The following is a 25,612-nucleotide window of genomic DNA, read 5'->3' as shown; positions in this document are numbered from 1 at the left end:
TCCAGTAGCAGCCAGTGTGTTGATAGTGGTGGAGCAGGTGTGGGGGGGGGAGGGAGCGTGGTCGGATAAGACAAATATATATATTTTTTTAAAAGAATTACCTGCATTGACGCATCACACCCTCTCTTCTGCAGTCACAGGCTCCCAGAGCGCACTGTGGCCAATCCTGACATTGCTTTCATGCTGCTGAAAGTAACAGGATTGGCCTGAGTGCCATATGGGAGCCTGTGACTGCTCTTTCCATCCCGGAAATGCATCTCTGGTTAGGGAGAGCTTCATGCGCATGTCGGTTTGGCTTGCCTGAGACAGACAGCCAGACCATCTGAATAGCAGTGCGAGCAATCCTTCACCATCCTGTCATCACGCTGGCCCCACCCACAAGCCTCTGCTCTGAGACAAAAAATGAAACGATAATAAACAATGGTTTATTAGCGTTTTTATTTTTCATTTTTTGTGGCTGCTGGCAGGTGGGGAGATGGAAGCTTCCCTACACCTCATCACACAGGATGAGGTATAGGCTCTGGGGAAAGATATATCATAGGGAGAGGTGGGAGGAATTGTAAAGGGCATGGCTGGCGGAAAGTTTCAGGATTAGATCCCCCCCAACAGTTGAGTTCTATGGTACACATATAGACATGTTAGTGCCAATCATAACTTAGGTATAGAAAGCTGGGAATGAACACAGACTTCCCCCACCACCAAGGAGGCCTTTGTAATCCCTGTACCAAACCGAGACAGGGAAATAACTATTACCTCTCAATACTCAACACAGACTATAAAGTGTTGAGTAACATACTAGCCACTAGATTGTTACTGCAAATACAAAAGATTATACACCCTGATCCGAGCATATTCATCTGGCAGTGTAAAACAGTAATGAAAATCAGGAGTCTGATACACGTTTAGAACACCTCGTGGACCTGGATACAATAATACTGCCATTCGATATCACAGAGGCATTTGACACCCTAAGATCGGACTTCTTATTTAAAATTAAGAAGTTCATGGTACTCGGAAGAGGTTTTCAAGCTTCTACTGAATTGTTCTATACGCACACATCCCTTAGCTCGGGTCACAACAGAACAGAAGATATTGAGGGGCCTATGCCATAGGATGAAGAACAAGACATAAGACAGAATTGCTTGTTCTTCACCCTTTCAACCGAACCATTAGCACAGACGCTGTGACGGGGGTTGAGGGAAATGTTTAGAGGCATCACAGTATCAAGGACTCAACACTATATATCATACTGTTACAGCTACATAATAATTCAGAAGTGGAGGATGCAATGAGGGCTTGAGAAAGGTATGGCCTGATATCCTGGCTCCTAGTAAATTCCGACAAATCCAGCGCATAGATAGGATGTCTGGACATGACCAATGCAGGAATCCCTGACTTGGCACCTAGTCTAAATTGAGACTCATTACATAAGTATCCGAAGGTCAAAGCTTATAGGATGGAGGTTGAACTCTCAGAAGGTAATATAAAACTGTAAATCAGAAAACAAGAGTAGTGTCATGGAAAGGGCTTTTGCCCTGTCGAAATAGTATCCTTACCTAGATTGTATTACATCATCACTCTCTCTGTCGGAGTCCCTAAGGACCTATTTCGGGTAAATAGATGCAACTCTAGTAGATCTGATGTGGGGGACTGACAGGTATAATTATGCTCCTTATGGGAACAGTCCAGCCCGAACTCCCAAACAAGGTCCCTTATTGACCGGAAACAACCATCCTGGGCCTGGTTTTGAGGTATCACCCCCTCATCAGCCAGGCTAGCTTGTATCAAGTGGCACAGTCAGTCTGGGACCCACATCTGGGCATACCCTTCCCACTTAGGGTGACAAAAGCAAAAAGAACAAATGATGGACAGAATGCTCCACAATGCAAACATTCAACCCCTGTCACAGATCTGTTTTTTTGTCGCCCTGAGTAGGAATGGTATGCCCAGACAAGGGCCCTGCCTCACTTTGCCACTGGATTCAAGCTGCTTGTTTTCGGTCAAGGGAGGACTTGCCTGGCAGTTCGGTTTGGACTGTTCCCATGAGTAGCAGGGTCGAGACTGATTTGCATATGGCTGGGTCCGAACTGGGTGGCTTGGTGAGCAAAAAAACAATGGATTAATACAATATCTGTAACTGAGGGTGAATGCTTTATTTGTTAAGCATTCCGTCCATCATCTGTTCTTTTTCTCAATTCTAATAGGGAAGCAGAGAGCTGCAATCTTAGCTTGAAAAGGCTTCTCAACTGAAGCATAGGCTTGTGTTATGAGTGCATTTAATTATGCATGTTATGCAAGTTGTCAATTTGATGCAGGGCAAATACTGCTTCTTTGATTGACATACCACTTTTGATATGGTTCCACATGAAACGTGCCATTGGCGATAATATGATGTGGAGTAGTTAAATCAGTTCATGTATGTAGTTGTATTTCTGCTATGAAACCTATATCCCTTTGCATCAAGTTTGTACAGTTTGTGTTATGGATTTTTTACTTTGAGAATATTTGTGGAAAGCAATATGATTTGTAAAACATTTGTTCTTTTCTTTATGCAGGACTCTGAAGTTGACCCTGAAAAATTTGCCAGCAGAATACAATGTGAAAGTCCTAACAATGAACTGAACCGGTTCAAAGGCTTTTTGTAAGTATATTAGGGCAATAGTTCAAGTTTAAATGCAATTGATTTAATAGAGTAATGAACAATTAAAACACAAAGCGTGCAGCTTTCCCTATGCAATTCAGTTCAGCTTAAGTATTTCTGGTTATAAACTCTTCCGCAGTGCCTTACCAATATACAAATGGTATACCCATATTTTACAAGATCTTAACATTACATATGTTTATTTGTTTTATTAACTTTTTTTAATCTCAAAACTGACGAGATAGGGAAATCACAGCAACAGTTTTTGCTTGACATGTTCCACATTAATTATAAATTATCATGGCTCAAGTATGCAGTATGGCACACACTCACTAGTCACTTTAAATGAAGGAAATGTTACTAAGTATGTATACTAAGTATTTATGTTCGAGGCATATGAGCTGCAGATTACACACTTGTGCATAGATCGCTATCTGGTGTTGGGCCCGGATGTTTGCAATTGTTTTTCCTCTTGGAAAGTGTTTGGAAGTCACGAGGTCGGTGACTCCTCCTTTGGATCGTGTTGCGCATGGGCTTCATCTCCATCCTCAGATTGTTTTTTTCCGCCATCGGGCTCGGATGTCATCTTCGCGCTCCGGTTCCGAACAGGTTTCCAGTTCAATCGACGCGCAATCCTCACCCCAATTCGCGGTATTGTTTCGATCGCGATCTCCACACGCGACGCAGCTCTCATCGATCAACGCCTTCAATTCCAGTCGTCGAAGCCGGCCTTCGGACCTACCCAAGCTCCGGTCCTGGCTCATGGAAAGGACTCCCTTCAAGAAGTGCCCTCGATGTGGGTCCAAATTCCCCAAAACCGATCTCCACGAAGTATGTAATCTCTGCCTCTCCCCTGAACACGAGGCTCGAGACTGCCCGGCGTGCAAGTCCTTCCGGTCCAAGAAAACTATTTGAGACCGAAGAGGAAGAAGGACCATGGCGCACTCGTCTACGGCGATTCCAGATGACATCTTCGGAGAGGGCGTCGACGCTCCGGAAGAACACCACACCGATGAGGGCCTCATCAGCGCCTCCGAAGCTGACAATTCAGATGTGGAGGACATCACTCCGGCACACAGAGGGTCGTGAGTACCAATTTGCCCCAGCACCCCCCCCCCCCACACCCTCTCCGGCACCGAAAAAGGCTTTGGTCACGCCTTTGCCACCGGGCCTAGGTAAGATCAAAGACACTGCTTCCTACACCGCACCTTCAGGATCGGTAAAGAAGCCGATTAGGCCTTCCGGCGGCTCGGGATCGAGCCGGCCCACTGTCGGTGCTGACAAACACTCCTCCGCACCCACAACGAAAAAGAAAATGGCCTCCTCTTCGGCACCGAGCCAGACACCGAAACACTGGGTGCCGAAACCCAGTTCCACCTCCTCGGTACTGACTCCATCTTCGGAACCAACAAAAGTAAACAAGGCCACCGGCACCGAGATCTCGAAGCCGAAACACATCTCGACACCGACCAAACAAAAAGCCATTTCCAAGCCGCATACTTCCAAACAGGACATTAAAGCCAGAAAACCAACGGCCCGGCGGATAAAACGCCTTCAGAAGAACTCTTTACACCGGATCCCTTGCAAAAGACATTGACCAAGGATCCCAAAACCAGACATTTGATGCTCAGCATCAAAAAGAGACCGCTGGAAAAACCTACCCCAGCTCCGCATCCAAAGAGGAAGGACTCTGCTACATCACCTTTCAGAATGCCTTCCCCACCTCTTCCACCCCTTCCACCTTCTCTCCCTCCACCCCCTCCTCATCATTCCCCAACACCCCCTCCGGATGATGATGATGATCATGACGATGCATATGATGACATGGTGGATGTGCCCCATGATTTACCTACAGGAGACCCCACTCCCACAGGCTCCCCAGACCCATGGGACGATTATAACAACCCCGACATCCCTAACGTCCCACAAGAGGATCTCTATCCCTCGAGACCATCCCCACCTAAAGACTCATTGGGGTTCAACTATTTACTCCAGAGGGCGGCACACTATCACGGGGTCGATCTACATACCGACCCCGTGGAGGAGGATTTCCTCCTCGATACTTTCGATACCACGCATAGGGCCACCTCCATACTGCCCATGCTCAAAGGAGTTGTAAAACATGCGCCAGAGGTCTTTAAAGACCCAGTCAGAGCCTGGGTTATTAACCCACGCATTGACAAAAAATACAAAGCCGCCCCTACAGATCCCCCCTACATCAGAGGGCCCAGCACCCCTAGATTCCCTGGTAGTATCCACAGCAAGGAAGACGGCCAACTCCCAGACGTCAGGCGATGCACCACCACCGAACAAAGAGTCAAAACTCTTGAACGCATCCGGCAAGCGCACTGCATCAGAAGCTGCCAACATATGGCGTATCGCCAATACACAAGCGTTACTGGCTAGATATGACGGGGCCCATTATGACGAATTATAAGCAATAATGCAACACCTCCCTGTGCAACACCTCCCTGACAAATACAAAAACAGGGCAAACAAGTTAATTCAGGAGGGTAAAATCATCAATAATACCTCCATCCGTTGTGCCCTAGATGCAGCAGACACCGCCTCCAGGGCCATCAATACTAGCGTCCTCCTCCGCCGCCATGCCTGGCTCAGGATCTCAGAAGTGCAAGCTTCCATCCTGAACCATCCATTTGACCAGGAACATCTGTTCGGCCCAAAAGTGGATGAGGCCCTAGAAAAAATGAAAAAAGACAGACACGGCCAAATCTACAATCACACCCTCCCAGGCGCTCCTTTCGCCGTTCCTCCTTTCGGAGCACATCCAGAGGCTACTCCTCTGATACCGCTTCCACGTCCTACAAAGCTCCTACCCAATCCACCTTCACAAGGGGTTACCAAAGAGGCGGCTACAGGGGCAACAATAATAAAGGCAGAGGCAAAACAAACACCTACTCACTTAAATTACTCTAACGGATCAACCGTAGTTGATATGGGTGCACTTTAGTGGGGAGAGATGTGAAGGATCTAAATAGAGTAAATACCTACGTCTTCACCAACAGGTGAGCAAGGAAAAGTCTTCCTTTTTGTTTATTTACCCTCACACACCCTAGTGGTGTCATGCTTCATCATCGGGTCACCCCGACGCCTAAAAGTCGGGGTGGGCTCAACCACAGTATTGGGAGCTCTTGATAGAAGTTGGTGACCTGGGGGGCTGAATAAATTAAAATACCTCAAACAGATCCCCGGTTTCCCTTTATTCTTGGGTCTGTTTGGGTAACTAAAAAAACAAATGTTGGGTCTTATAAGGAATCTTATGGTCCTAAGACCCTAGTGCCAACATGTTTCAGTCCTGTAATGGCCTTATGGGTCCTGGACTTTCATCAGGGCTAGGTTTTGGCCTCCCTAGGAACCAGGATAAAAGGGGTTTCCCTATCCTGTATGCGATGCAAGGGCAGAGTAGCTGCTCCTTGTGATGATGATTGATAATTTACCAATCATGAATTGTACTCCATCTGTAAAGAAAAGACAGACCACAAAGAAAAACAAAGACAAAAGCAACATACATTTTATAGTAATGTCATTGTTTCTCTTCAAAACTTTGTCCCACATTGCGTGCTCTGGAACTAATTAATAAACCACTTGTGCCAATTTGTGTCTATGACATAGTGGTAATCAATTGCTTCCAAACTTGTGCCACTCACGTGCTTATCACATAATGCTGTTACGTGACAGATGATAGGTGGGGTGGCAGTGGTACTCAATTAACTGATCTTGATTTATGTCAGTATGTCTATGCTTATACTAGTAACACACTCCATGCCTCACATTCATTCCACATTCGTACCGTGTTTGTGAGAAGAATAGCGGTAATCGTAATCTTGTTGTATTTATCATTATCCCTCCTGATTCTGTGCATTAAAAAACAATAAAAAGATCACAGTCCCTTACCCAATTCTTGAATGGTTTCTGTGTCTCAGGGGACCGTAAAGCATCTAGGGGTAGCTTTATAGTCAAACCCTAAAATCGTGACCCCAGAAGGTTAAGGGAAATGTAAACAAATATGGTGAGTAGGATTTCTCTAACCTCAAAAGGTCGAATCCCTCGTATTCCCCATATAGAGAAACGACGGATAAAAGTTTTGGCGATCGGATTGGAAGTTGCCAGTCTATAACTTACTTCATCAAAAGTCCTGCCCCGCGTGCACACCTACTTGGCTCCGGTCCCCGGCTTTCGCGTTTATAAAGCGAAGGGACCGTGTTTTAATACCCGTGAGTTGTCATAGGAACAAATCGGTAGGCCGACCTGGGCGCGTATCCTCGTACGTAATAACGTTAATTACGTACCCGGAACCATGGGGCTTGTAGTTCCGTATTAGATTTGTTGACACACACGGAGATTTAAGTCTTTTACCACGACCTAAAAGTCTTTAATTGCTATTATGATTTGAAAAAAATGCAATATAAGAGCAATATATGCAGACTGTTGTTATTGACATATTGTTTTATTGTCGGCGTTTGACGTTGTGAGAATTACGTCATTACGTCTACAAACGTACCGGGAAACAAGGGAGATGTAGTTCCTTGTAACCTCAACACTGCGGACGAGTATAAATCACCTGGACCATTCTCCCTGACACAAGGCATAAAAATAAATGAAATAAATTAAAGGTGAGATAAAATAACGTGTTTTTACAAAGGTGCTATGACACCACAGTTGAAGCCCACATAGTGTGCCTGCTTCTTCGATCGATACTTGAACGCTTATTATTGGGGAGTTTTCACCGCAATGACAGCGAACTTATTGGTAGAATACCAATACTGATGCATATGATTTATTCGTATCCAGCTCGTAGTGAGGAAAAATAGGGGAGTTTTTATCTTGGTATATTCCGCGTGTTATTATCGAAGGAACTTCCTTTTTGTAGGAGATGATCAACCGGAGTCAAAAATATTCTTTATATATATAAAGGGTGTTATGTATATATATATGTATGCCCTTCAACGAAGGGAGGATAAGCTGGGCATAGCATAACGTGTACAAATGCTATTATTAGGAATTTGGACCAATTTTCATGTGGCCGCCATATAAGAGTCCCCAAGTTGGATAGACAGTTTTAGGGCGCGTATTTAATAAACAAGGAACAGAAAGGTGGCCTAGTTGTAAAAAACCTTTTTCCTTCATTTATTTAGTTGGTTCCAGGGTATACAATCATTAAGGCCCCTTTCATGGGTTTTTAATCGATGGACCCAACGTTGTTCGCGCTCTAGGAGTTTGTGTTGGAGGTTGTTTACATGTTTGATCTTTTCTATGATGGTCCACTTTATCTCTGTGTCTTTATGTTTTTTCTCATTGTAGTGTGCAGTCAATTTTGTTGCTGTTATTGCACGTCTTATTGTGCTCCTGTGTTCACTAATGCGTAATTTTACTTTTTGGCTTGTCATACCAATATACATTAGATCGCACGGGCACTTGATCATATAGATCACTGCTTCAGAATTACAGTTGGTGTGAGTTCTCTGTTCCCATGGAGAGTGTAATCCCAGATTTATTACTTTGGTGTGTTCTGTGAATGGACATGCTACACATGTGCCACATGGGTAGTGTCCCGTAACCTGAGGTGTACTCCAGAGGGTTGATTGACTGGTGATTTTCGGTGTATATGTGTCAGTATGTACCAGTAAATCTCGTAGACTTGTGTTCCTTTTGAATGAGAACATGGGTTTCTCAAACGTTATTGTATTCGATGTCAGGATGGACCATTTTTTGTTAATTATCTTCTTTAGGTCATTAGAAGATGTGTTATATGTTGTAACACATATCAATTGGTCACAGTGTTTCTTTTCATGGGTCTCTAGCAATGCCTCTCTTGGTGTATTGCGGGCTCTCTTATTTGCTTTATCTATGATCTTTCTCGGGTACAATTTTTGTTTAAGTTTGTTAGTGAGGATGGTCGCTTCCTTTTTGTATGTTTCCAGATCAGTACAATTTCTACGGACCCTTAAAAATTGGCCTACCGGTAGATTCTCTCTTAATGAGCGTGGATGTGCGCTATCGAACCTAAGTAGGCTGTTTTTATCCGTAGCTTTGGTAAACAGAGAGTTCTTGAGGGTACCTTCACTAGCTGTGAAGACTACGTCTAGAAAAGATATTCTTTCTTTATTCATAGTCATAGTGAAATGTAGATGGAGATTCAAACTATTGATCCATTTCTTGAATGTTTCCAGACCAGTGGTATCTCCTTCCCAAATCAGAAAGACGTCGTCAATATATCTATACCAACAACATATGTTGGCAGAGAACGGGTTATGTGTCCATATATGTTGGTCTTCAAAGTGTCCCACATATAGACAGGCCAGGCTCGGGGCGAATGTACTGCCCATCGAAGTGCCGTGAGTTTGTAGATATATCTGATTTTCAAACTTAAAAAAGTTTTCAGTGAGTGCTAAATGGATAAGGGTGGTGATCCATTCAATTGGCGCTGCCCATGGCCATTCTTCCTTTCTTAGGATCTCTTCAACTACCCTGATGCTCTCAGTCTGAGGGATGTTTGTATATAGCGCCTCAACGTCAAGGCTGACCAGGATGTTCTTATCTGGATTGTATTGTATTCCCTCCAGTCGGTTGAAAAGGTGCTTGGTGTCCTGTACATAAGACTTGATCTTCGTTACAAGGGGTCGTAGGAACCAATCTGTGTACTTTGATAAAGGTTCGAGAATGGACCCTATCCCAGAGACAATCGGTCTTCCTGGCGGTGGTATTTTCCCTTTGTGTATTTTCGGGATTGTGTAAAAAAGAGGTGTTCTTGGATCCTCCTGATTCAAGAAGTCATGTTCCTTCTTTGTGATCCAATCATTATCTAGTGCATCCGCGGTCAACGTGGAGATAGTTGTTTTGACCCGTTGTGTAGGGTCTCGATTAATCTTTTTGTAGTACTTAGTATCTGCCAGCAGGTTCATACATGCAGTTCTGTAGGCACTAGTACTTTGGATAACCGTGGCCCCTCCTTTATCCGCCGGTTTTATTATTAGATCAGTTCTGGACTGAAGGGAGGTTAAGGCTTCTCGTTCCTTCTTGCTCAGATTGTTGAATGTGTTTCTCCTGATTTGTAACAATTCTACCTCTTTCGTTACAGCTTCTTCAAAGGCGAGTACCTCTGGGGGCATCATGTTGGTAGGGGGATAAAAGGTTGATTTGCACCGTAGATCCGTGTGTGTTTCGTCCAGATGTGGGTCCTCTTTGTCCCTGAAGAATGTTTTCAAGCGAATCTTCCGGAAGAAGTCTCCCAACTCACATCGTAATCGGAATTTGTCCAAATGTGACGTGGGTACAAACCCTAGTCCTTTTTCCAGCACAGTTTCTTCATCTGTAGTAAGAATGACGTCCGTCAAATTTACCACTAGTCTCTCATGCTGCTCGTTCCTGGTTGTTGGTCCCTGGTGTTGCTCCGTGTGTTCATGGTGCTCCGATCTTCTTCCCATTGCACTCTTTTGTTCCCTCTTCTTCCACGTCTGCCTCTCCTGCCGCCCTGTCCTAAAAAACGTTGGTTGTAGTCGGGCTGGTAGTAGGGACCCATAGGGAACTGGGTCGGGCCTTGGAATGGGATTGGTCCAAATGGGGCGGGCCATGGGTACATCTGCTGGTGTCCATATCTCTGGTTGTAGTTGCCTCTCCGTGGTCTTCTGCCCCTGCCTCGCCTGCTCTTATTTGATCCGTCACTAGACCAGTTATCATAGTCAGAATCCGATGATCCCGTCTGTTCACTATATACAGATCCTGAGTCCGAATTTTCTTGACCTTTATAGTCGTCTCGGATGTAAGGATAGACCTTTTCATGACTGAACTTTTTTAGGTCTTTCTGTAGTTTGTTGATTTTACTTTGCATGAGATAATCTTTATGTTCACTTATCTCCTTATTCACTTCCTCAAGTTTTTTCTTATATAGGGATAGTTTTATCTCTGTCGCAAGTGAATCCTCACTTATTTTAATTTTGATCAAAAGAGCATCTGCTAAACGTTTAGCTGTATTGATGATTAAAATGAGCCAATCGCGCGAGCATCTCCACGCAATTAAAGACCATTCTTTTTTAAATTGGGGGTCTTCGAGAAAGATCCTAGGTGCATTGGTGACAAGTAATCCTGTTGGTGCTGTATTGCCTCTTAGGTACTCTGTCATGATGGCTCCATGTAACAAGATTTTCATTTGGTTACGTTTTAATTCCTTCAGCTCATCCCAGTTCTGAGCTTGGGAGAGGTTCCGACTGATGTTCGTGTCCGGTAATAGTGATGGTCCTGCTAGAATGGCAGATGCTATATCGTCTGAGTAGCCAATACCCAGTTGTTCTGCCATATTTTTACAATTAGATGATTAACTGTATCTTTAGTATATTGTTAAAAGGAGGGAGAGAGTCTTGTTACTCTTAGTTAGGCGCGTGAATTGAGTGTGAGTGCAAATGAGGGTTATTAGAAAAACATACAGTGGCTTATGTTACAGATAATTTCTGTTGATACACCCTGCAGCTGTGCGCTGCGCTAATAATATATTCACTTTAAAGGTAAACTAGAAAAACACTTTTTTTCATTACCTGGAGGGGTAGAGAGGATATCAAGTTAGAGTAACTCCTCCTATGATATAATCACTTACTCACTTAAATTACTCTAACGGATCAACCGTAGTTGATATGGGTGCACTTTAGTGGGGAGAGATGTGAAGGATCTAAATAGAGTAAATACCTACGTCTTCACCAACAGGTGAGCAAGGAAAAGTCTTCCTTTTTGTTTATTTACCCTCACACACCCTAGTGGTGTCATGCTTCATCATCGGGTCACCCCGACGCCTAAAAGTCGGGGTGGGCTCAACCACAGTATTGGGAGCTCTTGATAGAAGTTGGTGACCTGGGGGGCTGAATAAATTAAAATACCTCAAACAGATCCCCGGTTTCCCTTTATTCTTGGGTCTGTTTGGGTAACTAAAAAAACAAATGTTGGGTCTTATAAGGAATCTTATGGTCCTAAGACCCTAGTGCCAACATGTTTCAGTCCTGTAATGGCCTTATGGGTCCTGGACTTTCATCAGGGCTAGGTTTTGGCCTCCCTCACGTGCTTATCATCACATAATGCTGTTACGTGACAGATGATAGGTGGGGTGGCAGTGGTACTCAATTAACTGATCTTGATTTATGTCAGTATGTCTATGCTTACGATTACCGCTATTCTTCTCACAAACACGGTACGAATGTGGAATGAATGTGAGGCATGGAGTGTGTTACTAGTATAAGCATAGACATACTGACATAAATCAAGATCAGTTAATTGAGTACCACTGCCACCCCACCTATCATCTGTCACGTAACAGCATTATGTGATGATAAGCACGTGAGTGGCACAAGTTTGGAAGCAATTGATTACCACTATGTCATAGACACAAATTGGCACAAGTGGTTTATTAATTAGTTCCAGAGCACGCAATGTGGGACAAAGTTTTGAAGAGAAACAATGACATTACTATAAAATGTATGTTGCTTTTGTCTTTGTTTTTCTTTGTTGTCTGTCTTTTCTTTACAGATGGAGTACAATTCATGATTGGTAAATTATCAATCATCCTCACAAGGAGCAGCTACTCTGCCCTTGCATCGCATACAGGATAGGGAAACCCCTTTTATCCTGGTTCCTAGGGAGGCCAAAACCTAGCCCTGATGAAAGTCCAGGACCCATAAGGCCATTACAGGACTGAAACATGTTGGCACTAGGGTCTTAGGACCATAAGATTCCTTATAAGACCCAACATTTGTTTTTTTAGTTACCCAAACAGACCCAAGAATAAAGGGAAACCGGGGATCTGTTTGAGGTATTTTAATTTATTCAGCCCCCCAGGTCACCAACTTCTATCAAGAGCTCCCAATACTGTGGTTGAGCCCACCCCGACTTTTAGGCGTCGGGGTGACCCGATGATGAAGCATGACACCACTAGGGTGTGTGAGGGTAAATAAACAAAAAGGAAGACTTTTCCTTGCTCACCTGTTGGTGAAGACGTAGGTATTTACTCTATTTAGATCCTTCACATCTCTCCCCACTAAAGTGCACCCATATCAACTACGGTTGATCCGTTAGAGTAATTTAAGTGAGTAAGTGATTATATCATAGGAGGAGTTACTCTAACTTGATATCCTCTCTACCCCTCCAGGTAATGAAAAAAAGTGTTTTTCTAGTTTACCTTTAAAGCAAAACAAACACCGCCCGCTCTGCCCCCACACCTGCCCAATGACTTCCCTCCACTCCCCCCAGACCATCCCACTCCGGTCGGGGGCAGACTCCAAAATTTCCTTCATGTCTGGGCTACCATCATCTCAGACAAATGGGTGACACAAATAATTCGGTCAGGCTATTGCCTAGAGCTAATGCCAACCCTCCCCTCACTAAACATTCCACCCAGACAACGCCCAATGTCACAGGAACATCTAGCACTACTAAAGCAGGAGGTAATCTCCCTCCTACAAAAAGGGGAGATAGAACACGTTCCTACCAACCAATGAAATCTGGGGGTTTACTCCTTATATTTTCTCATACCAAAAAGGGACGAGACTCTACGGCCCATCCTAGACCTCCGGCCCCAAAAAGCATACATACACTCGGATAACACTTCAGCAGGTACTCTCCCAAAACGACTTCCTGGCCACTTTAGACCAAAACGACGCTTACTTCTACATTCCTGTTCACCACGCTCACAGGAAGTTCCTCAGATTTGTAGTGGACAACCAACACTACCAATTCAAGGTTCTCCCATTCGGAGTCAAAACAGCACCACGGGTATTCACCAAGTGCCTAGCAGTCGTGGCAGCACACCTCAGGAGACAACACATCCATGTCTTCCCATACCTAGATGACTGGCTAATAAAAGCCAGCTCATACAACCAGTGTGTACAACACACGCATGCAACTATCCTACCACTTCACCAACTGGGCTTCACGGTAAACCACGCAAAGTCCCATCTGCAGCCGTCCCACGTAAAACAATACCTTGGTGCCACCATAGGCACCTCAAAAGCGCTAGCCTACCCCAGTCCGGCCAGGATCACAAGCATTCAGGCTCTACGCGCAAAATTTATAGCACAACACTCCCTTCCAGCTCGAGTGTTTATGCAACTAATCGGGATGATGGCCTCTTGCATATTCATAGTACCTCACGCAAGACTCCAGATGCGTCCTCTCCAAGAGTGCTTAGCACTCCAATGGAACCAGGCCCAAGATCAATTAACAGATCTGGTGTTGGTAGACGGTCGTACCCATCGCTCTCTGCAGTGGTGGACCACCAAAAACCTTTCCAAAGGGCGACCGTTCCTGGACCCGGTTCCTCAGATAATACTGACAACGGATGCATCGCTCTCCGGCTGGGGAGCTCACCTGTTACATCACACCATACAGGGCAGATGGACACCTCAACAAAAGTTACTCCACATCAACCATCTAGAGTTACTAGCAATATTCTTAGCCCTGAAATCCTTCCAGACACAGATTTCAGGCAAGGCAGTCCTAGTCCACACAGACAACATGACAGCCATGTACTACATTCAAAAACAAGGCGGCACACACTCTCCACAGCTCTCTCAGCTAGCTCAGAGTATCCCCAGAAAATCTTTTTCCTGGCCCAACATGTCCCAGGAGTCCAAAACACTATGGCCGATCTACTCAGCAGACCGACACAACAGATCCACGAGTGGGAACTACATCCACAAGTTCTTCACCCGTACTTTCAACTGTGGGGGCATCCACAGATAGACCTCTTCGCCACCCACGAAAACGCCAAATGCCCAAGCTTCGCCGCCAGGTATCCACACCCATTGTCCAAAGACCATGCGATATGGATGAACTGGTCAGGCAAATTTGCGTACGCTTTTCCGCCTCTCCCACTCATTCCATTAGTGGTGCGCAAACTACAACAACACTCCCTCACTCTCATACCAGTAGCTCCAACTTGGGCCAGACAACCGTGGTACACCACACTGCTGGAATTATCTGTAGTACCACACCAAAAGTTACACCTCTCTCCACACCTCCTAACCCAGAACCATGGAGAGATCAGACACCCGGACCCAGCTCAGCTCATCCTAGCGATCTGGCTCCTGAAATCCTAGAATTCGGTTACCTCAATCTTCCCCCTGACTGTATGAACGTTATCAAAGAAGCTAGGCGATCCACCACTAGAGCATGCTATGTCGCCAAGTGGAAACGTTTTGTTGTCTACTGTCGCAACAATACCATCAATCCCCTAGATGTGTCCATTCAACACATCATAGGCTATTTACTACACCTGCAAAGATGCAATCTAGCCTATACGTCTATTAGACTGCACCTCACAGCTATAGCAGCTTATCTGCAAAACAGGCAACACCTATCCCTTTTTAGAGTACCTGCCATTAAAACCTTCATGGAAGGCCTTAAAATGATAATTCCACCTAGACTGCCACCCTCACCTGTGTGGAACCTAAACATAGTTCTCACCAGGCTAATGGGGCCTAACATGTGAAACCGCTTTTCTTGTAGCCATCATTTCCCTCAGAAGGGTAAGTGAAATACAAGCACTTACCATTCAAGAACCTTTTCTGCAAGTGCACCATAACAAGGTTGTTCTCCGTACCAACCCAAAATTCCTCCCTAAAGTCATTTCTCCCTTTCACATAAACCATGCGGTAGAACTACCAGTATTCTTCTCGCAACCACAAACCGTTGCAAAAAGAGCTTGTCACACACTAGATGTCAAAAGAGCCTTACTCTACTACATACAGAGAACACAAACTTTCTGCATAACCAAACAGCTGTTTGTCTCTTTCTCTCCACCACACAAGGGCAACCCCATCTCCAAGTCGGGAATAGCTAGGTGGATTGTCAAATGCATTCAGATTTGCTACCACAAAGCAAAACGAACGCTTTCCGTTCCCCCTAAAGCCCACTCTACACGCAAAATAGGGGCTTCAATGGCATCTTTAGGGAACATCCCATTAGATGATATCTGCAGAGCAGCTACATGGTCAAAACCGCACACTTTCACTAAACACTATTGTGTAGATGTGCAAACTAAGCAACAGGCTAGTGTGGGCTGTACAGGCTGTACTCAAAACATTATTTCAAACCACTGCAACAGATACGGGTGGTCGCCGCTAAGGGTGGGTACTGCTATATAATCTATGCACAAGTGTTGGCTGATCCCGCTTCTAAAATCTTACGGGCTAAGACAATGTCGTCCTGTTTTTTTAAAACTTCAATTACTGGATAGTGTTCATGTAGTATGGAGACTACTAATGTTCTTAAAGAGAGTATTCTTTTTGAGGAAAAGCTTAACTACGGGTGGTCGCCGCTAAGGGTGGGTACTGCTATATAATCTATGCACAAGTGTTTAATCTGCAGCTCATATGCCTCGAACGGAATATGCTACTTACCAGTATGCATCTGTTCTTGGCATGTAGAGCTGCAGATCTACACACGCCCACCCGCCTCCCCGGCTACCTTTATCTGTTCCAGTTTATCTTATTTAGATACAACACACATGGGCATCTTCACTGTTTATTACTACGCTCCATCATTTCCCTGCTGGCGAAAAACAATCTGAGGATGGAGCCGGAGCCTATACGCAATACGATCCAAAGGAGGAGTCACCGACCTCGTGACTTCCAAAGACTTTCCAAGAGGAAAAACAACTGCAAACATCCGGGCCCAACACCAGATGGCGATCTATGCACAAGTTTGTAGATCTGCAGCTCTACATGCCAAGAACAGATGCATACTGGTAAGTAGCATATTCCATTCCCCATAACCGTCCCAGGTTGCATCTGGCTCTCAAAGCTCTGTCTTCTTAAAGATCCTTTATGGAACAAGGATCAGTTCTGCTTCCATCCGCAGATTTGCACTCCGAAATGCTAGTTGCACATATCCTAAAAATTACTTTTCCTCTTACCATCTGGTATTGGTCCATACAGTTGACAAATGTTCTTGAAACTCAAAATGATTCCTGTTTGTATTTATTTTCAATAGATATCAATCCAATACACTGACTGTGAGTTTGTTTAAAGCTTAACTACCAATGACTAATTTTAACCTCTGATTGAATGGTTTTTAACTTTTTATGTAATAACATTGCACACTGTATGAAAGCATTTTACACAACATGATAGCTGCTAATTTTTAATCTCCATTTTTATTGAATATAAATATATTTTTTAATTTGTGCTTTTATGATTGTAAATTTTGTAACAATCGAATAAAGTTTTATGATGAATATGAGACGTACGTTACCAAAGGATGGCTATTTTTGGGAAATCTTATCTTGGTGTGTTTGAGGTCATGAGTGAGCTTTTCATTCATCAGAAGTTGCTATATTTTGTGAAATCACTGAGCGATATATATGGGGGATTCCCTTATTTTCCATTTCCCCAACACCTGGCCCACCAGGTACATAATCTGATTTAACTCACATACACATGCATTCCTGTTCCTGATTGGGGTGGTCCTGTAAATCACCCCAAGACCAGCCAGTATGATGTAACAAAGAACTTCCTTGATGTGGCTTAAGATATCTGTCCAGAAGTCCCTAAGAATTGGATACACATGTATAACACATGTATGAACACTTCAAGTCATCATTGTTTCCAGTATCTGTTTGGCCTTGACTCGTATATGTGGTGTAACGATTCAGGGGTACGCTTTTTAAAAAAAAAAAAAAAAATTTTATTAGTGCATGATGTCATAATCAAATATATCAAAATTCGTCTTTCAATACCAATTTGACACTTGCACAATAAGAAGCAAAAGAAAAATAAAACTGAGTTAAGATCATCATGCACAATTTTGTTGATTTATCCCCAGCCGTTGCCCACCCCACCCACCCATCAGGAGTTGTACACCATCCCTAATCTTTGGTTTGAAGATGCATTGAATAAAGAAAAAGAAAAAAGAAAGTACAATTAATAGTAGTCTCCCCACTGTCTGAGTCCTCTATCTTTCAAGCCATTTAGTCAATGGTTCACACATTTTAAAACCTTTTGATCGGCCCGCATCCTTCTTTTTTCATAAATAGCTTTCTCAAAATTATAGTTAGCCGTCAAACGAGACAGCCATTGGTGAAAACCTCGGGGGGTTGGAATCTAACCAAGCAGAAGCCAGGCATAATCATAGTACCGCTATACCTATAAAAAAAGATTTTTCTCCCGGCTTCCCTTGTAGACCAGGATCTACCCCTAATCTGATCAGAGATGGAGAGAGAGAAAGATCATTACCAAGCACCTCCTTAAAGTTAGAGATCTCTTGTTTTAAATTACTTAGAACATTGCATGTAGCAAATATATGGTTTAAATCCGCCTGGAATAATGAGCACCTGGGGCATAGAGTCCCTCTCCCCTACTTTGCGATCTTCTTTGGGGTATATTAGAGTGAAAAGCAAGATTTATAGTACTGGGCCTGGAGTCGAGCCGGAATTAGTACGTGTTGTGCTAATTCTGTTCAATGGAGAAATAAGTCTTCCGATATTCCTATTTCTTCTTTCCACTTTATCGCTCGTGCTTCCATATCATCTGGCATTAATGAGTTAAAAGAGTTATAAATGCCTCCAATAAGTAGTGGTTTATTCTTTCTCAGATTGTATGATTATTACCAAAGCCAATCGTGCCTCCACATTTTTTACTTAAAAAGGCATGTATTTGGAGATATTTAAAAAAATCTCTCCTATCTAGTTCGTACCTTTCCTTGAGATTTTCAAAAGAATCTATATCCATCAGCGTGTAGAAATCCCCAAGTTTGGATAGACCTTTTTCCTGCCACTTTCTGACTATATAGTCTTTGACAATTTCCGGCAGATTAGGATTATTATAGGTCGGTGTGTAACAATTCAATCGGCCTAATCCCAGCATTTTACTAACCAATTTCATAACTCTATATCCACCAACCAGCGTCTTAAAGTGTACCTTCTTATAGTGGCAATCATTCAAGAATCTCCAAGCCCATCCTCATGCATCTTCACCCATTATAAGTTCAATAGGTGTCGGTATATCTTCTAAAGATTTTTCTTTTGGCTTTTCCATAATAAGAGTTAGATTGCACAAAAGAGTAGTTGCCCAATAATAAAACCTTACATTTGGCAAAGCCAATCCACCCCTCTCTTTTGGCAAGGTTACGTATTTGTAAACCCTTCTGGGTTTTTCATATGCCCAAATAAAGCGTGAGAATAAGTCTTCAATTTTCTTCAAACAATTGGTAGTAAATTCTAACGTAATTGCCCTTAAAAAATATAAAAATTTGGGGGACAAAAAGCATTTTTATATTGCATCTACCTATAATTGATAGATGTAGTTTATGCAACCTTACTAGCTCAGTTTTAGTTTTAGCTATCAGTGGGTCGATATTGCCATCCACAATATTTTCTATATTGGTCATAATATCTACTCCAAGATATGTGGCCTTATCAACCTGCCTAGTGTCATTACCCATGCTAACATTCTTGCAAATGATTTGAGTCTTAGTGTTATTAAGAGAGTATCCTGAAAGTCGCCCATATTTCGCCGCCTCTGCCTCGATCTCACACACAGATATTCCCAGGTTAGAGGTCACTAAGGCAATATCATCGCCATAAGCCAACACTTTGGTTTCCCAGCCAAGGGAAGTGATAGGACTAATATTTAGATTAGCCTCCAGCTGTCGTAAAAAAGGATCTATATAAACAGCGAACAGAAATGGCATGCTCGGGCATCCCTGTCGGGGACCTCTTGTTATATTAAATGAATCTGTGAGTTCTCCATTTATATATAGTTTTGCTGTGGGTTGAAAATAAAGAATCTTAAATGCCTGTATGAATCCTTGGCCTATTCCGGCCCTTGCCAGGGTCTCCAATAAAAAAGTCCAGGCGACCCTATCAAAGGTCTTTTCGGCATCGAGCAAAATCAATGCTGTTGGATCCTGAGTGATATTGGCAGCGTCAAAGAGTGATATAGCCCTTCTAATGTGATCTATAGTGCCACGTCCTGGAATGAATCCATGTTGTCTAGGTGACACTACTTTATGAATTACCCCCACCAAACGAACAGCTACAATTTTAGAATCGATCTTGCTGTCGGCATTCATCAAAGTTATAGGGCGGTAGGAGCCAGATTCTAGTGCTGTTTTGTTCTTTTTCAGGAAAACTATTATTTTTGCTTGAGTCCATGATTCAGGCGGCCTCCCCCCTTTAAATACATGTTCAATTAGCTGGTGCTCCTGCCAATTGCTGTTCGATGGGCAAAATAAGACTCTGGCCCGGCAGGGAACAGGAGATGCCATGACAGGTTTCAGATTATCCATCACCCTTTTAAGAAAGGTCAATGTTTTTATTCGACCCTGGGAGAGACGCTCAACCTGCACACTCTGCGTTTCAAGGACACAATGTATGCCGCCTGCGGACCGCCATACGAGGGCTGCGTATCATGGAACTCATGCCAATGGAGCCTTTTCTATAAGCCTCTCCGGGGGCCTTGGATTGCATCTTCAAAAGAATTTGGCTTTATCTGTAAGATTAAAAAGTAGCAAAACCTCAAAGAAGAATCGAAAACAGACTTTGCAAGAAGAAGATGATGATGATGATGACGATGATGATGACTTAGATCAGCATGGTTTTGAAGATGAGGTTGGAGAAGACCCTAACCTTCCAAAGGATTACAAAGATCTTGTCAAATCGGTGCAGTCTTTCCGGTACGATGTGGTCATGAAAGCTGGCCTGGATATTGCAAGAAGCAAAGTGGAAGACGCATTCTATGCTAACCAACTTAGACTGAATGGAGAAAAGCTGTGGAAGAAAAGCAGAGCTGTAAAGGTTGGAGACACGTTGGATCTTATACTTGATCAAGATAAAGAAGCAGAGACTGTGACCGTTCTGAGAGTGGTCCTGAAAAATGTGGCAGAAGAAAAAACTGGAACTGACAAATACAAAGTATTGCTAAGACGCTGGAAAAACTTAAAACTTCCCAAGGAGGATGTGCTAAAGTAGCTGTTCTGCATGTGATAATAACCAATGCCAAACGTGTGCACTTAAGCAAATTGAATTTTTTGGATGAGAACCATGTTTCACGATTTGAAAACACCCTTCTGCGTGAATGGTTCTGCTTTTTTGTTACATAATCATGTTGGCTGCTTGTTCTGGAAATATTTCGAAGTAGATTTCCACAAACGTTATGTTTGTCCTGATGCATGGTCACCTAGTGTTGCCTTATTTTTGTCATGTCCCAGAGACAGCATAAGCAAATAAAGGTTCTGATAGATTTTTTACTTAATTTTGACTTGTTTACACCTAGCAAAATAGCTATCCAAGCCATAACCAAATTCTAACCTTTCAAGATCCCAGCAGTGTCTCTCCCCACACTTGCTTCTCATGGCTGGTCTAAAACCTATACTGAATCTACTCAGGCTCAGCATATTTCTGTCCACTGCGACATGCAAAATCGTGGTTCAGAGCTATATCTACTCACCACTAGAGATCATTGATAGGCTGTAAAATCAACAACAGTGCATGCTTAAATATTCCAGTGAGGTCCTAGTACGGAAAGTTCTAAGATTTGTGGAGGGGAGAAATACTTCCTGTACAATATATTGCCCTTTGATTTCAACTCAGGACCACACGTTTTCACCTAGACTTTACATTTTCATTTTCTAAGAATTCACATTGAACCCTACTTACACCACTGGTTAGTGCAGGTCTGCTCCCTCAAGATGAAAACCGGATGCCTTTCACCAACCCCTAGTGTCGCTGGTCGATGCAAGAAGGAAAGTCCTCTTACCCACCAAGGTTGTTGGTGACCAGTGCTCCCTTCAACAGGCTTGTGATCCTTTGTGAAATGTGGTCCCAATTCCACACCAGCCCTGTAGTCACTGCGCTGTGAGGGCTTGATAGTCTTTTATTTGAAGGTACTTTCTTTTGCTTGTATTGGGATGCTAAGGATTTAGCTGCGGTGTGCATTCTGGTGGCATGGGGTTTTGTACCAGTTTCCCACAATATCCTTGTCAGCATGTTTTGGCAGGCTCATACATGTCTGGTGGGGGAACAGCCATCCAGTCCTCCTCATTCTCAGATGTTGTTCACTGCCGATTGATTTAATGGAGTTAGTATGACACTTTAGGCTCCACATCTTTTGGCTTCCAGCAGACTCCTTCCATCATGTTATCATGCTTGAGCTAAAGATATATTTGGCTTTGAAGCCCTCAATGCCTTTTTGCTTGGTAAGAACAATTGTTGTTGACCCTTCCCAAGTTTACGCTTGCCAATTGATGTTTGGAACCAGTTACTAACTCGGGGCTTCTGGCTGTCAGCAGCCCCTCTACAGAAAACTGTTAATATCCAAGCTGACTTGCTTACATTCACATAAATGAGGGTAGACTTACTTCTGTTCAGGCATTGGTATACTTCAGCAGTGGATTTTTGCATTCATGCACAACTGCAAGCGCTGTTTTCATTCCCTTAATGGACAGAGATACCCTCTTCCAACCAGACATATTACTCATGAACGGCTCCCGCTCCCCTCCACTGAATCCCACTGTAAATGCTTTTACGACAAGATGACACAAAAGAACAAAACCTATATCAGAATATCACAAATCAAATCGTGCTGCATAATGAATAATAAGCATAGATAATACATGAATAAACAATACAGGAGACCAGCCACATCGGAAAATCTTGAATAGAATCCACCTATTTTTCACAAAAGGACCCCAAATGCGTGCAAGCTGAGGAATTTCCCGAAAAGCAGCTACAATTAAGATTTCCATCCTACAAAAGTCTATAAAACAGGTCCACCAATAACGAAATTGATGGGATTGACATCCTACTAATAATTCACAACCCCATAACCTGGCAATTAAGATCGCTGTGAAAACCATCCCTTCATGTTTCAAAGCTGCATCAATGGAACACCCAAGTATAATGAAATTAGCTGATGATTAAAGCATCCCACATGCAAGGTATTTCTTTGAAGATGCTATCCCAATACTCCATAACTTACCACCGTAAACAAACAGGTGGATGAGATCTGTTTCCTTGTCTCTACATTGGAAACACAGTTTAGTGTACAGTATCATTAGAAAAGATTTTTGGACCTATTACACAAATCCTGTATTGTTTTGTAATGCAGCATTTTGAGATGCACCACTTTCACCAAGCTGTGACCCCGAGAAATGCTATCCATCAACACTTCCAACTCAACAACCATGCCCTGTTGATATGCCTTGATAATCGCCTCAGGCAAACAAGGGTATGTAAAAAAAAAAAAAAAAAAAAAAGTAAATCCTGCCTAAACTATGCCGTATAGTTTTTGCGCCTCAAAGGAACAAAGTACCCCATCCTTATAGAGCTGGCCTACATTGTGTAATTGTATTTGCCACTTAAAAGAGTACCCGTATCCCTAAAGATTAGTAGCAAGGTGGAACTATAAAAAAAAATATTGTATATTTATTAACACTGGGAATTTCAAGATACACAAGCCATTGTTTCCAAATATGGGTCAAAACTTCTAAAGACGTGAATATAACCTTAACGTATGATATTACCAAAGGACAAGAACCCCCTCACCCACCAACGTCCTGATATGCTATGTATAATCTGAAAGCAGCCAGTCTAATTTATTCAAGCCCATAACCTGCAATGTTCTACAAGAGCAGCCCAAAGAAATGCCTTAGCTTGGTGAGAGGCCACCTTCCATGATTCAGTAGAAATCTCCAAACCATTTTGCAAGGTATGGGCCGCAAAAGTAAAAGAACTTTGGGAGAAGATTTTCTGCCGGATGAAAGAAAAAGACGACATAACGTCTGTTGGCATTACAATATAGTATGGAGTTTATAAAATGCACGCGGAAGGCCAGTCAGCTCTGTGGAACTGGAATCTGAACTTCAACTTACAATGTGGCGGACAGTTTGTTTTATGCCTTTGTAACCACAAATATGTTATACATTTGCATATTAAATCAAACGTTTGCTCAAGCAAAAAAAATAAATAAATTAGCTGGTGCATACCTTCTTTCAGTCCAGTTGAAAACTTCTTATAGAATTCTAGCGGGATGCAATCCATACCAGTAGCTTTGCCATTAGGGAGGCTATTTATGGATAGTAAAGTATCAACTCACTGAGGGGTCTCTTCCAATTGTAACTGTTCATCTTGAGGCAGTTGTATAGCTGGGAGTTTATTAAGATAGGTCTTAATGTCATCCGAGTAATTAGAGTTGGTCTCATGATATAGATCTTGATAATATGAATAAAACACCTTTCGAATGCCTTCTGGGTCTATGATTTTACCTCGTGTGGAATCATTAATAGCTGCAATTGAATTCCGTGTGGCTTTTTGTCTTGCCCTAATCGCTAGGTGGTGACCAACCTGTTAGCTACATTCATATGCTTCCTGCCTCCATACAGTTAGTCTATCTGCTGCCCTTTTTGCTATTTTTTCCATAATGGACGATTTAGCTACCATTATTTTTGCAAGCGCATCTGCTGAATCCCCCCATCCTGTATTACTGTAATCAACTCTTCTTCTGCCGCCGCCAAGCACCTCTGTTTGTCATTTAATAGTTGATGTTTCTCTTTATTCAAGGAGAGTAAAAAGCGAAGTGTCTCTCCTCATATTGCTGCTTTCAATGCATCCCACACTACTTCTATCCCTGTACTCCCCAAGTTCTCTCTAAGAAATTGAGGGATCCACAACCTCCTGTGTACAATATTCATTATTCAGGAGTAAGGATCGTTCAACACTCCAATTGGTCATGCTTCTATTTCCGAGCCCTGCCCGTCTAAATTCAAGTATTAAGGGGTTGTGGTCTGCCACTATACGGGGTGCTTTTTCTATTGAGCTGTACAGAGATGTAAAATAGAATGGGATGCAAAGATAAAGTCTAGTTTTACAAGTTTATTGTGTGGAATGGAATAGAATGTGTATCCAGGGTCTAAAGGGAGTTGTGCATGCCAAACGTCAATGAGTGCTTGTTCAAGGCATAATGTTGTCAAGGCTCTCAACACCTTTGGTCTCCTACCATTTCCTACCACTATAAGTCCAATTATTATCAGAAATTATATTCTTGTTGGCGGGCAAATTTATATTGAAATCACCACAGATGATCATAGGTAAAGGCCATGTAGCCCATTCATTCTTCATATGATCAAGTACTACCGGGTCATCCAAGGTGCTTCCATATATTGTACCTAGGGTGAATATATTTCCATTCTCTCTACGACATTCTGTGATAACCCACCTCCCGTTGTGATTGACTGCTGTGCGTGTAAATTGGATCGTACGATTAGCCGAAAGAATTGCTACCCTCCGTGTCCTTGTGTTTTGTGTTGTGGCCCCTACGACTGTATATCCAAGTGTATCTAATAACTGAATCTGGGCCCTTTAATGTGCATTTCCTGCATACATATGATATCAGCTTTAAGCAGGTGAAGCGCTGCGGCAGTATTCCGCCTTTTTTTAAAATCATTAAGGCCGCAAATGTTAATTGTTGCTACTCTTAGTTTACTCGGTCTAGTTTAGTACGGTTTTAAACTCCTATAATCAATACCAAAGAGAAGAGAAAGACACCAAAAGAAAGTTAACCCCCTAAGTGTCAACCCCTGCCCCCACCCTGCAACTACTCTTCCCCCCCCCCCCCCCCTCCGTCCCCACCCACCACCCCCCACCTACCATTGAGGCTGCCTGGATGAGAACATCTGAGCAATCAGACCCCTGTACCCCCCCAGCCGACCCTACCACTATTCTTAATTTTGCCTTGTTATAAGCCCGTCCTTCCATATGTCTATTTCCTATTCATTTCAATAATCCTTTTCCCTGCATTTAGAAGAAGGAGAGAAAGATCACGTTTTAGTCTTTTAGTTTAGTGATCTCTCGTAGATATAGCTGAGCCTGGATTTCAGAGGTAAAACTTTGCGTGGCCCCCTTATATATAACCTTTAGCTGGGCAGGGTTTTGAAGTTATACAGTGGCACCTAGTTGTTGCAAGGGAGCGAAAAGTTGTC

General features: G+C 43.1%; 2 protein-coding genes across 3 annotated transcripts in view; both read left to right on the top strand.

Moving 5' to 3' along the window:
• ATP10D (ATPase phospholipid transporting 10D (putative)) overlaps positions 1–25,612 on the top strand; it is a 755,240-nt gene that overhangs the window by 247,123 nt on the left and 482,505 nt on the right. For both annotated transcript variants that reach the window (XM_085642148.1, XM_085642147.1), the window contains exon 5: positions 2,556–2,641. In XM_085642148.1, the coding sequence (XP_085498274.1) occupies positions 2,556–2,641 (86 nt within the window). The remainder of the gene's footprint in view (positions 1–2,555; positions 2,642–25,612) is intronic.
• LOC146862831 (mitochondrial transcription rescue factor 1-like) lies at positions 19,868–22,169 on the top strand. Its single transcript, XM_085642149.1, has one exon. It carries the CDS (start codon positions 19,902–19,904, stop codon positions 20,604–20,606), a length of 705 nt encoding a protein of 234 aa, XP_085498275.1. The 5' UTR covers positions 19,868–19,901; the 3' UTR covers positions 20,607–22,169.

The sequence above is a fragment of the Triturus cristatus genome, chromosome 2_2 (assembly GCF_964204655.1).
Source record: "Triturus cristatus chromosome 2_2, aTriCri1.1, whole genome shotgun sequence".
NCBI lineage: Eukaryota > Metazoa > Chordata > Amphibia > Caudata > Salamandridae > Triturus > Triturus cristatus.
Note: the sequence above shows the minus strand (reverse complement) of the source record. Positions and strands in the feature narration are given on the sequence as shown.

What these genes read in the sequence shown, in the direction of transcription:
- LOC146862831 (XM_085642149.1), top strand. Translation starts at nt 19,902, where the DNA reads ATGACAGGTTTCAGATTATCCATCACCCTTTTAAGAAAGGTCAATGTT.